The sequence below is a fragment of the Biomphalaria glabrata genome, chromosome 6, assembly GCF_947242115.1.
Source record: "Biomphalaria glabrata chromosome 6, xgBioGlab47.1, whole genome shotgun sequence".
NCBI classification, from domain to species: Eukaryota; Metazoa; Mollusca; class Gastropoda; family Planorbidae; genus Biomphalaria; species Biomphalaria glabrata.
In genome coordinates, this window is record NC_074716.1 from 48,523,681 (window position 1) to 48,537,774 (window position 14,094).

Genomic DNA, 14,094 nt, shown 5'->3' on the forward strand with positions numbered 1-14,094 from the left:
TCCAGACCCTAAATTTAATGTTGATAATGGGGATTTATAGAAGTTGGGTCACATTTGATTGTGAATTAATAAATGGATTTTTAAAGTTATTTGATTATTTTTAATCTTCTGAGCTATTATCATGTGAACATTTTGCTGTTTAGAACAGATAATAATTATTAAGTCACAATGTAATTATATATATATTTAGTGTTAAGATGGTAGAGGACACGCCCAAAGTGTGACCCATTAAAGATTTAGAAATTAGATCTATCTTTTTTGTCGCAGTCTACCTGACTAACCAGGAAGGGAGTCTACTCTGAACTACACACAACAAATGTCTTTAACAAGGAAGCTAAAACTAGATCAAGACTAGATAATAGTAATATGTCTAGAATAGATCGAAGTGAAATGTGTACCAAACATTCGTAACTGTGCCCTTTATTAGCTCATATACTGTTTCTAATATGGATTTAAGCTGTTTATTTTCGCATCTAGATCAAGTACAGATAATATGAATAATATTTTTACAATGTTCCAATTCCATAAAATCTTTTTTTTTTTACTGTGACCTAGTGACTTACTAGACTGTAGTCACCTATTGTCTAGTCTTAATAAGAAGTTAACTAGTTAAGTCTAGCTAGAGTGACTAATGTAGTCAGTCAGTCTAATGTATTGTGATTATGACATTACAATAACATAACAACTAGAGTCTACTAGATGTTTCAAGCTAGATCTAGAGATCTATCACTATCAAATCTATCTATTAAAGTTGTAGTTGTAGTCTTACTTAGCTAAATTAAAGATTGAGATCTAGACAATATTGAATGTAGACACTAAGACAGATCTAGTCAATTTAGACTAGATATACATAGATCTATATATAGTTAATTATAATTTTGAGTATATTAGAATTAGATGATTATACTTGTAGACCTATCTAGCTAGACCCAATAAAATAATAAATATAATTTACATTCTATCCCTAAACTGTGAAGTTGTTGAAGGCTGGTCAGTTATAAAGTAAAGCTTTTAGTCTCTTCTAAAAACTCTAAACCTAGGTTAGTAGAGCAGAGAGGTAGATTCTTGTAAAAGGACCATGCCAAAAAGTTAAAGACCTCATCGCAAACTGTGAAGTGGATTTATTCTAGATATTATATATCTAGCATGGCTTTGACTTCAGCTGCATTGACAACTTTGTCAGTGTTCATCTTGTTGACAGTTTTGTCGTTGAATCAGATTCAGGTAAATCAAGACTATTAAATTATAATTATATCTAAAAATTATATGTTTTATTTATTTAATTTGCATTTAAATAGTCTTTAGAATAGATTTCATTTTAAGCATTGATTTTGTAATAAAAAAAACTTGAGGCTAGATGGACCAGTCTAGATTTGGCTTAGATAAGAATAAGGGTAAACATAGATATGTGATTGACATGAAATTGAAAGCTAGACAAAAAGACCAGTGTAGATATCATGTCTGTATAAACTGTATTATAACAAATATAAATTTAGATCTACACTTAATTATTTTAACTAAATTAAAATTATTCTATATAATGATATATTTCTTAATAACTTTAAATATTTAGTGGCGTCACTAGGATGGGTTTCAACTGTTGTGGTTTATAATCTTTTTTCATCACTGTTTTTTATGTGTAATCTTCATCTTTTTTCATTATTGTTGATTTAGAAATCTTCATCTTTTTACAAAGCTTAATATCAACTCACTTTTGTCTGTCTGTCTGGTAAAAAATTGTACACATTATTTCTACGACGCCCAATCTTGAATCAAGCTGAAATTTTGAACAATTATTTCTTTAACCTGACAACGCAAGAATCATTAAAATAATTAACCAATTAGTTAATTAACTACTGGTAATTAATTATTATGTTTGGTATAAGGGAGTGCTGTGGCTGAGTTGTTAAGCCCCTTTCTTCCATACCTTGGGACCTAGGTTCAAATTTTGCTGAAGACTTTGGATATTTAGGGTGCCCCTGAGTCCACTCAATGGGTTTAGTTGACTTAAGTTGGAGAAACTAAAGGCAGTTGGTCATTTTATTGGCCACATGACACCCTGCTCATTAACTCTTGGCCAAAAGAAACAGATGACCTTAACATCATCTGCCCTATAGATCACAAGGTCTGAAAGGGGATTTTTAACTTTTTAAAAAAAAAATCTGCCTTAGCTATTTTTGTTGAGCCACATTTAGGCTTTTCTCAATTTTGCAGTATGACTTCCATGTCTCACACGCATATGTTGCTGTTGGATATGATGATTGTGTTATCAATACATAACAATAATAAACAGAACATAACCATACCATCTTCTACATTTATAAGCACCTCACTAGTAGAGATGGATTAGAATGTCTGCTTGAGGAGATGAAAGCTATAACAGTCAAAATTCAGGTCATTCCTCCCTTTTTTTTGTTTGTTTTTGTAAATGCTTTTAAAAACCAATTACTGTAACATTCTCCCAGATACCCCTTTCTTTTTACCCCTCCCAATTTTCCCAACTGGTCCAGATAAGTGATAGGATTATACAGTGGCGTAGCTAGGTATTTGGGGGCCTGGGGTGATAGACTTTTTTGGGGGCCCTAGCATTGTGAAATTCAACATCATGACATGAGATAATGTACTGAAAAATATATAACCCTACATTCAAATAGGTTCAGTATATGAGTAAAATTAACAAGAAATAATCATAGACTCCTTTAATGAATAATACTGTTGTTTATTGGCGAAATAATGCACAAGTGACAAATCTCAATTCACATCGCTTTAAGTCGTGCTTTCTGTGCATCTATAACATCATCTACTTTGATAGTATTTGATATTGTTTAGTATTTGTGGCTCCACTGACATTAAACCCATGCTGAGCCTTTCTTGCGTCATTTTGCTCCTGAGATAGTTTTTGATTAGCTTGACCTTTGGCAATGATCTCTCACGTTACGCAATGGAAGTGGCCTGAGTTGGCAGTATTTGAATGGATGTTGCAAGGTTTTAGCACAAATCATTACCATGTGAAGCCAGCTTCCTCAATATGTCTATTGGTGATTGTGGCACTGGTTTGTTGATAAAAATGCTCGTGCATCAATGACACCATTGAACAGGCCTATAGATATTTCATCAAACAGGAAAAAGTAACAAAGTTTTTCATCAGTGTATCATCATCCTTAGACTCCAAAAAGTGTCATGGTTCAAGAAGAAACCCAAAGGTGTCCACATGGTTTTCCAGCCTTTGGAATCTGTCCTTCATCTCCATATGAAGTCTGTCGAGCACTTCTGTCGCAACACGTTTTAATTGCAGTTCTATTGACAGTACTATATCAAAACTCAACTCCCCATCAAGTCTTTTCTTTCTTCTGGTTGTTTTTGATTACAGAAACTTCATAGCATTCACTACCTTCTTTTGCTCTTTCGATGGATTGGGTGATCAGTTTTGTCAGTTTCTCATCATAAAGTAAAAAGCATGAAAGGGTTTTAATTTCTTCAGCAGCTTCCCGTATGTGTTGTCCAGACTTTTGTATTTTTTTCTGAACTATATTCATTTTGCGCAGGAGATTTGATCAGAATTCTAGATAAGCAAACAAATTCATAATTTTCCTCTGCATGAAGAAGATTCTGTGCAGTGCTTCTAGTATCCATTCTTTTAGTTGTTGATTCAGAAAGTTTCTCCAAAAGATTGATGATTTTGTTGAGCTGCAAGGAAACTGCCAACGTAGCTTCTTCTCTTGCGGACCACCTTATATTGCTCCCCTTTTTTAAACTCCCGGCTCCAGCTTCTTTCAGTTTTGCCCATCTCTGGGGTGAATACGAGAACAATTCATGCACAGTTCCCAAAAAAAGGAAAAGAGAATTGCTGGATCTATTTCAGCAGAATGAAGAGAATGAGAGAGTGATTATCACAATTCAGAAATGTTGCCTTTGGATTGATGTCTAAGAGATAGGGTGCCACTCATTGTGGCTGTATTATCATAGGTTTGACCTCTGCACAGATCAAAGTCCACTCCAATGTCTTTAAGAGTTTTCAGAGCAAGTTCTTCATAATGTTGTCCATCAGGTTTTAAAATTTCAAAGTAACCAATGAATGACTCTTTTATTTTGAAATTATCAACATCCAAGTAACGAACTATTAGGGATACTTGTTCTTGGTGAGAAACATCTGGGGGGAATCAAGCATCAGAGATAAGTAACACACTTGCTTGACTTTCCTAACAATTGATTCCCTAACTTTATTGCCCATCAAGTTTATGAACTCATTTTGAATTTCTGGTGACAAATAATGTGTATTCCCATATTCGATTCTATGTAAGTTGCGTTTCGTAACTTCATCAAATTCTGCAAGAAATTTCAAAGATGCTAGGAAGTTGGGTGAATTCAGTTTTTCGTTGTGACAATGTAAACTTGAGTTTGTTTTTGCTAAGTAATAAATAGCTGCTGCTACATGCTTCAGAATATCTCTCCAAGACTGCTGATTTTTCAAAATTTGTGCATGAAACATATGTGACAGCTCATCTTGTCAGTCTTAAGTTTATCTTCTTGTAGCTTCAACTTCAAAAAAGCGTGTCTGTAGTGGACTCCTTCTTCATGTTCTTTCAGTCTCTCTGGTTTCTTCTATTTGGTAACCAACTCCTGGTTTGTTCAATGCACTAGATGTCTTTTCTGATGCCTCAGAAAACAGTACACATGCAAAACAAAATAGACATCCCAAGTGTGGAGAGAAGAGGAGCCAAAATCGATTGCAAATTTCTCCTGTTAGAAGCTTTCTAGTGAACCATGATGTCAAACTTCATGATTTATTTTGGGTAAACTCTACTGGAAACAATACCATTCATCTTTGTTTTGGAAAAATAAGCTACCCTTTAACAGAATTTTGTTCGCAGTTCCTCAGGTAAAATTCGAGGCTGGATATATCCAAAGTCTTAATACTTAATTACAACTTCTTCCACTTCTGGAGAAAGTGATTTTGGAAGACCTTCACTTAACTCATCATCTGCATCACTTACTTCAGATGCTTTCTCTGACTGTGGTAAAAGGGTATTTCCCTGGAGTTTCTTCAACACTGCTTCTCTCTTCAAGAGACTTCTTCGACTGCTGTATCTTTGTATGAATCATCTGAATAGTGATACTTTTCTTCAACACATTCTCTTTTGTTTTCAGTGCTCTTATCAGGTTTCTTGTTTAGTGATAAGGATGATGAAATAAATTACCCCATATATACCAAGTTACTTCCTGAGAGTAAGATGGCACTAATAATATTTAATTTATTTAAAAACAAATTTTGGACACTCATTTGGGGGACCCCTCTCAAGTTGGGGCCCGGGGGATCTTCAAATTCTCCCCCCTCCTCCCCCACCGTAGCTACACCACTGGGATTATAGTGTGTTGAGAAAGCTACAAGCATGAAATAGCACTAAACAAAAAAATTGGTAACAATATTTCTAATCACACAGATATATTGTTGTTGGTCTAGATCAGTGGTCTTCTACCTTTTTTGGCCTTCTGCCTCGTTTTCATATTTTTTCTTTTAAACAATCTGCTAGCGCGTCTCAGAAAATTTCTAATAAAGAAGTGTGAGAAGGCAAATTTGAATAAAATGCTAATCAATAACAGATTGTTAATTTTATAACTGTAATACAAAAACTATGTCAAATAACCTGCATTGCTTACACGTAAAAATTAATATCATTTTCATGATTTTGTTTCAAATTCTTTGCATAGTCCATTTTTAATTTTTTGAAAATTAGGGCCAACTATTTTTAGGTTAAATTGTAAATTTAGTTGTTTTTTTTTATATAAATATTATTATTCTTGCTAAAATGAAATTAAGCTAATGTGAACCTTGTGTCTCCAGCAGTCTGACAATATTAGAAAGGTCAAGCTTTAAATTAGCGAAAGTTAGGCGAAGTTGTTTTCTAGTGACAACATCCAGTCTATTTCTTTGCTTACTCAGTTTGTTACGCACTAAATCCAGTTTAACCATGTATGTTGATGGAAAAGCAAAAGATAATTCCATTTTCGATGACAATTTTACAGGAACTTTTAGCTGCAGCCTATCTCTGTTGTGCCTCCCATTCCTTTTTACAGTAAACTTTTTTTTTTCCCTGCAACTCAATCTGAACATCAGTAACAGGTGTTTAAAAATTGTCATTTATATTTAAATTTATTGCATCCTAGAAGCAAATCGCCATTTCTTCATAGAGCATTGTTATGTGAATCGCATATACCTCGATGTCATTAGGCAGTACTTTACTTGTCAAAAATAAGTTATGTTAGATTGTAAAGCCCTTTAAAATAGATTTAATATCTCAATAAAAGAGAAAATGATTTAATCAAAGAAAGTCAATTTCTTTCCTTGCAGTCAGAGCTTGGTTTCATTCATTAGCATTAGATGCCTACCATGTCAAACAAATATTTTTTTTTTAGCCTGCTTTAAGTCATTGCCAACTGATGACTGTTCCTGTTTCTCAAAAAAATTCCAAAATTGTATGAGAGATCTTAACAAAATGAGCAATACAACTCCCTTTCGAAATCCAACGAACTTCAGTTCACAATAAGAGTTTAACATGTTGTCATAATAAGACTCAAATAGGAATGAAATTGTGGGCTAAAATTTTTAACAAGTTGTTGCCTGTGTATCACAATTCACAAGGTTAATAGTGGGTAGATCTGGATTTTCTTTATTCTATATTTCTAATGAAGCCTTTGTAGCAGCCAACCACTGATGGTGCCCCAAATGTCGCAATAACTACACAATTTTGAAATAATAATTCGTCAATAACCAAAAAAAGTTCTATTTGTGTCACAGATTAGTTCTTAACAATTTTAATTTTTTGTTTTAATCAACTTTGAAACAACATCATATGACTTAATTAACAAAATTTTTTTTTAGCAAAAAAAAAAGAAGCTATGCAATTTTCGAAGGGGCCACTACAGCTTTGCCGTTATTTAGCATTTACATATACAGATATCTAGATAAAATAAATTACAATGCTTTGTGATTCTTTAGATCAACAGCCCCTAAATTCTTGAAGTGTTAGTTGGTTTACTGAAGTGTTTTTTTTTCCCCATTGTCTCTTTCATCAATTGTGTTTAGAATCTGCCTAAACTATTCAGTCCGATTTTTAAGTAATATACTGTTTTTACAACGCTTATATTACCAAATCACTCAGTATCTTTCTTGTATGGTTGCATCTTTTTTTTATTTTTCCTGTATGTTTATATTATTGCAATCAATTTTCCCTAAGTTACTGTTCTCATATACATATTATGACAGCTGGAATCCCATTCTTTTCTTGTTTGTCATCTATTATTCTTGGAAACATGGCAATTGTTTCAGTTATTATCAAATTTATTATTTGTGTTGGCGAATCTTGAAAACTCTTGTGAACAATCTGACAGTAAAGCCTATTTGGGAAAGTAGGATCAAGAGTGTTAAATCTGTTTGTCTTCAAATAGCAACAGGGTACCATGCATCACTACAAGGCATTTGTGGAAGGGGCAGAAAATGCCAATGATCCAAAGGCAACTGGAATGGTGAACAAAGTCTATAAAAAAATTCAATTTAGTTACTTTACTTATCTGATGTGGTACATTTTATTGCAGATGAATACTGTCAGCAAATTGATGCATTCGAAAGAGATGCATTTCGACACTGCACTGGAATGTATATCAAGTGTAACTGAGTTAATGAAAAAATACAAAGAAAATGTAATTAAATCCGCTCAAATTTTAGCCAGAAAATTGGCACAAAAATTAGAAATTGAACCAGAAAAAAATAAATTTCCAGCTGCCACAACCTTTGGATGATGGAAAGTGTATGTAGCTCAATGCTGAAAGCATAGATGAATAAGGGATGAATGATGACAGCTCCAAAAAAAAAATATTGGATGGATATGCAGCAGTTTTGTCATTGAATGCACGTTTTGAGCAAAGGGAACATAACTTAATCTTTAATATTTATGGATTTCTGTACAAGAAAAAATATTGCAGTATTTGACCAAAACTTTGATGAAATTTTGTGCGGATTTTAATATTGTGCTAGTTGATGTAAATATTGCAAATATTTTTCAACATTTTTCAAGACACAGTTTCATCTTCTCTTGATATTTTATGTTTTATTAATAATCATGGTTTAAATAATGCTGTTTCAAATGTTTGTATAGCCCTTTGTATACCATAGACTATTCTGATCACTGTTGCATTGGGTGAAAGTAGTTTTTCCAAGTTGAAATTAATTTTAAAATATTTGAGAACAACTGTGATACAGGAACACCTGAACAGTCTGACATTGATATCTATCAAATGAGATATCATTTAATCTTGGGATAGTTCTTAATTAAACTTGTGACTTTTCTGCTATCAAAAGACGTTGAGTTGATATTTGTTGAAGGTTTAAGTTATGCTTGAAGATGTTAGCCCTGTGCACAACCATCTGGGGAGGGGGGAACTCTGTCAAGCTTTTTGGATAATTAACTTTACTTTCAGGTAAGGGGCCCTACCCTTTGTTGACCTCTGAACTTTTTGTGAGCCAGCAGGTATTGATTGTGATTCACTTTGGGTATAATTTCCCTGGTACCCATCATATCAAGAGGATTTTCCAATATTTTCCATTGGTGATGGGAGATCACCAATACCACACAAAAAGTTAATGTTTCAGATAAAAATAAGAAGACATAAAAAATATGTAGGCTTGTTGTAATACAATTGTATGCACACCTTTTCATTTTAACAAATGTAGGAGAAAATTGTTTAGAGCAAATTTACAAAAAACTTTTCCTCTTCTTCTTCTTCTTTATGTTGCTGAGTTCTTTTGCAGTCCTTGCCAAGTAACGAAACATTTTTTTTTTTTTTTTTTTTTTTTTTTCAGCACTGTCAACAGAGTTGGTTATGTTGGGCTGTAGTGGTAATAGGGTCATTTTAAGAGGATATGATTCACAGTTTTTTAAGGGCGGTTGGCCACTGTCTACTGAGGGATAGGTGTGTGTGGGATTTATTCCGTTAAGGCGTCACATAACTTTAAATTCTCTGCTCAAATAGACTTTTTTTTTTAAAATTAGGTTTGTAATGCTTCATCACTGTCAGACTCAAGCTGTACTACTGCAGCAAATTGTGGCAGTGGGACTAATTTAGCATGTGTTAATAACACATGTTCTTGTGAAAGTGGTTTTAAGGAAGATAATTTAACTTGTAAAAGTAAGTATGTACATACTTTTTCTGTTGTTTAATTATCTCACAATTGCTTTTTTTTTGTTTTAATTTGAAGACTCAATTATTAACATTTTCAATTTGTTTTTTTTTAATAAAGACTTTTTTTTTTTGGCAACAGAGTTCCCATATGGTGATCATTGTAATCAAAGTACAATTTGTGAAGATAAACTTATATGCAATGGTAGTCCATCAAAATGTCTTTGCAACGTGACGTCAGAATTTTTTTGGCAAAATGGATGCCAGCCACGTATGTACATTTTACTAATTTTTCTCCTCGTTTTATAGGCATATATTTTATTAAAAAAAAAATGTTATTTAAATTTAAAATCTAAATTAAAAACATGTTCAATATTAATTATACTTTATAGCAAAATTGATTTATTTTCTATCAGAATAACAAAGATTTAAAATAAAGAGATAAAATGAAATATACAAGAACATTGAAAATTAAACATTTTTATTTTTTTTTTATTTATTGCATTGCAGTTTTAATGCTTACAGGTTAATTTTAATAGGAAAATTATTTTCTTAAAGATATCAATGTTACATTTATGCAAATTAGTACACATGTAAAAAAATAATTATATAAATTTTTTAGATGTTTATTGTGTGCTGTTAGTTAGAGCAGCTTTCTATGGTTTATCATTTCCTTTTTTTTTTTTTTTGTTGAGATAAGTTTTTCGCAGCTTTGCCTTGCTATGCAATAATCTCAATTGTTAGTATTTGTATTTTTCTCATGTGGGGAGACTTAAAAAAAAAGCCCCCTTTTCATTTTTTGTTTGTTTGCTAAATTATGTAGTTTATAGGAGAACTAAATTGGCACATAAGGATATTGTATGGCCAATTTAGAGACCAAATAACTTAATCCATTTGGTGCCTGAGAGACCTACACATCGAAAGTTGACTGAAATTTTCATTAGGTCTAGTTTAGTTAAAAAAAAATAATATAACATACTTTTATAGTAAAATTTAAAATTATGAAGTATAATTTTATTATAGTTGAAATTCATGGTTTGTGAATTTCTTTTTTATTCTCTATAATGCTTCATTTCTCTGTATTTGCTACTAACCTTAACACATGAATACTAAATAAATACATTAGTCATGTATTAATTAACTTCTATTTTCTTTTAAATGATGATACATATATCATAAATAAAGTCATTGAAAACATCATTGAAAAATCTAAGACTTTGATCATTCAATATAGTGAATTAGAACAGTTCAGTACTGTATTAATTATGATATTATTATTACGATTAGATATTAATTATATCTCTCAGTTTATCAAGTATACATTTTTTCATTTCTTCTCATTGACTGTCAAATACAAGATCTCATTTTTTTCAAATAGAACTTGTTGATACTGTTTTGACACCAAAGTTATTTTACTTCCAACAAAAGTTATTATAGCTGTTACATTAAAATTTGATATGGAAAATTAAGGAATAGACCTTGAGATTGTTTAACTTTTACATAATTTACATAGTACCCACTAATTATATAAAGTCATTCTATTTATTTATTAATATATTAATTAATATAATATTAACTCATTAATGATTCATATGAGATCATGACACATGATTCACGCCAACTGATTTAATAATTGGTTCATCGGACTAATGGTTCATGACAAATGAATCACAGGACATTAAAATATTGTTATTATCTTGCTCACAGATAAAATTTGTTTGCATTGCAAGTATTTAACAGCAACCAGCAGGGAAAATGTCAACTTCTTTTTCTTTGTATTATTATTATTTTGTATGCACCCATATTAGTTGATATTGTTGTAAACGCAGGCTATGTAATCAATATCTGACTTATAAGTGGGCTATAAACAAGGGGTATTGATGGATACCGTCACCACTTTCTTCATCGATCCATTAGTCTGTTGGACTGTTGAAATACCATACTGCCAACTGTCTTTCTCTATTCCTTTTTTTTTTTTGTCCTGGACTAGAATCTCTTTCAGTGACTGTTCCATCCATTCTTTGATGTCTTCCCATCACTTTTTCTAACTACCTCTTCTTCTGTTCCCTGTAAGTCTTTGCAAGCTCTGAGGAGTTCATAATATGGCCACACAGTTTTAGTTTGTGATTTATTTTTTTTTTTACAGTTGTCAGCAGGACACTGTGGGGACCATTGTGATCCTAATTCAGATATCCCCACTTGTAGTAATAGTTACACATAAAGTCGAAACTTTGGAGTAAAAATTTAAAAAAAGTTTCTAAAAGTAATTACATCAGTAAAAATAATTTGAAATTGAAAACTGGTTTGATAATCTTAAGCTGTATGTGAATATTAGTAAGCTTGATTACTTAGCTCATTGTACACACACACATAGAATCCCACTCACAGCACAGTTATATTTACAAGTAAATTTGTTACTGTATTATTTCTATCATTCTATTTTATACCCATTATCCCTAAGCCTCTTGATTTTTTTTTTTTACTCCCAGTGCTATTGAATCCCTCCATTCCTCTAATTTTTTCCTTGTTTACTTTTTTTAATCTCTTATACTTTAAAGTGAGTAAAATTGTGTAATTCATGCTCTATCCTTTGTGATGCTTAAAGCTCATGCTGGGAGTTACCATTCTCTATCCAAATTTATCCAATTTTATTTTCCAACTGCTACAATAGGATTATGCTTCACTGTGATATTTGTACTCATTCACCAATTTGGTGCAGAGGAATTATTCTGAATATAAAGTTTGGTAAAACTACATTAGTCATGGCTGTGTTCCTTATTGTCTGATGCTGTACAAGTTATGTTAAACTGTTGCACAGCTGGTTGGATTGAACCTTTACCCCACCAAAAAAATATGATGTATAGTTATAACTTAGAGATAACCATTAACCATTGCTTCTGCTATAAATAAAACCCCATAAATTTAAGAAAAAAAATTCAGTATTAACAAAGGCTACCAACATTTACCTTCTATGTCATCACTCTGTTTGTATCTTAACATCTGTAAAAAGCAATAGCACTGTGCTACACAATTTTTTAACCATAATAATTAAAGATATGCAACTTGGGGTGGGACTGAAACTCAAACAATGCCTCATAAACAAATTAGTACCTAACTTTAATTTTTTTAATCTACCTTGCCTTAAAACCATTTGCTAGAAAGAATGATTGTGATTGTCTCTGTTATGAATCATAATTCGTTAAGTTATTTACAACTATATGAAATACAATATATGAAGAACTAAGACAGTGGTATTTAGTCCTAAAGAAACTTCTTGAATGTTAATGTAAACTTTACTTTGCTTTATTTACAATTGATTCAGTGATGGTGTTGAGAAGTAAAAAGAGCAATGGTACAGTCTAATATGTGTATCATAATGTAAAGAGATTTCTTAATGAATTTCAGTTGTCAAAATAGCTGTACCAATTCAGGACATCTCAGTTTCTACAAGCACCAGCATTACTTTAAATTGGAAGCTTTTGCAAGACTATGATGGTGTCACTTTTTTTATTCAAACTGACAATGGTGTTAACATACCAGCTCTTAGCACAGGAGGTAGTTCAGGAGCTACCATATCAAACCTCATACCTGGATCAAAGTACAATTTTACAATACTCTCTGTACCTCCAGTAGACAATTATACTACTTACAATAATGCTTCTGTTGCATATGATGGTATTTGGACAAGTAAGTCTTTTTAGGAAAACTTAATAAGATCAAAGTACTTTAAATAACCAACTTCTGGATTTACAATCAGTAAAAGTTGTGTATTTGAGGAATACATAGTTATGTCATCAGAAAAACAACAATTACCTTCCAGGTGCTGTTTATGGAAATGTCTGCAAAGCAGAAAATAATTTACCTGAATGTGTTGCTGGACTGACTTGTGGAGTATCTTCTCTTTCAAATAATTTAAACGCATTATGTTTGTGTAATGAGAGTCAATTTTGGTCATCTGGTTGTATAGAAAGTGAGTAACTTGACATATATGATACAAATATTAATAACGTAGAAGATATTTAAAGAAATGGACAGCTTTCTTTCCAAATCGAAAGTCATATTATCTTTAAAAAAAATTACTGCAATAGCGTTGGCTTTAATTTTAAAATTACAGTAAAAAAGAAAAGGCTTTACAAATTCTAAAATTAAAAATGGAAAATAGTAAATAAATCATTAACTTTTTTGCATATAGTTTTTTTTTTTTTTTTAAGTCCCCATCGTCAACAACATATTAGAAATGTGAAAGGAAATTTCAAATAAGATCTTTTAGCACATCTTGATGTGTCCTGACATCCATAACATCATTTGCAAAAACTTCACTACACTTTTGAGCCATAGTACTTATTAAAGTGGTGCAACTTGGGCTTAGACTAACTCTCACAGAAGAATTAAGACTGGTTTTTAGTCCTAAAGAAACTTTTTGAATGTTGATGTAAACCAGTGGTTCCCAGAGTGGTCTGTACAGACTCCCAGGTGTCTGTTGCATCATTCAGAGGTGTTTGTAATTTTTTAAATTTATTTGGGGAACCTTGAACAATGTCAGAGGGTCCGAGCAAAGGTTAATATAGAATAATAAGATTGTTATCCGTGGTGCTGTTTATGGCTAGTTAACACAATTATGTATTTCTAAACAGTAGTTCAAGTGTCAAAGTGAGATGACGATGAGTGGCATGCTTCTTATAACATTGATTTTATTGATTGCAAAGTTCGGGAAGTCATACACTAACTTATTTTACCAGCTGTAAGTGAGATGATATGCACAGTGCTGCTCAAATCAGCTTTCGACATTATAAAAATTATTCTACTGAACATTACAAAGAAGGATTAATGAAATGGCATAGTGGATTGAAAAATCTTTATGTACTTATAAACATCTGAAGTTATTTCTATACAGCTTGACATGTCTACTTTACCAGGAAA

General features: G+C 31.9%; 1 protein-coding gene across 12 annotated transcripts in view; it reads left to right on the forward strand.

Annotated features, from left to right (window-relative positions):
- The first annotated feature begins 232 nt into the window (after window positions 1–232).
- The window catches only part of LOC106056430 (receptor-type tyrosine-protein phosphatase eta-like), a 75,487-nt gene continuing 61,625 nt past the window's right edge, over window positions 233–14,094 (forward strand). For 4 of the 12 annotated variants that reach the window (XM_056031525.1, XM_056031532.1, XM_056031530.1 and 1 more), the window contains exons 1-6: window positions 292–482; window positions 978–1,224; window positions 9,048–9,183; window positions 9,317–9,445; window positions 12,580–12,861; window positions 12,995–13,144. In XM_056031525.1, the coding sequence (XP_055887500.1) occupies window positions 1,147–1,224; window positions 9,048–9,183; window positions 9,317–9,445; window positions 12,580–12,861; window positions 12,995–13,144 (775 nt within the window). In that variant the 5' untranslated portion in view covers window positions 292–482; window positions 978–1,146. Of the gene's footprint in view, window positions 483–977; window positions 1,225–9,047; window positions 9,184–9,316; window positions 9,446–12,579; window positions 12,862–12,994; window positions 13,145–14,094 lie in introns of all 12 variants that reach the window. The other 8 variants (XM_056031529.1, XM_056031527.1, XM_056031528.1 and 5 more) reach the window with 8 other exon arrangements.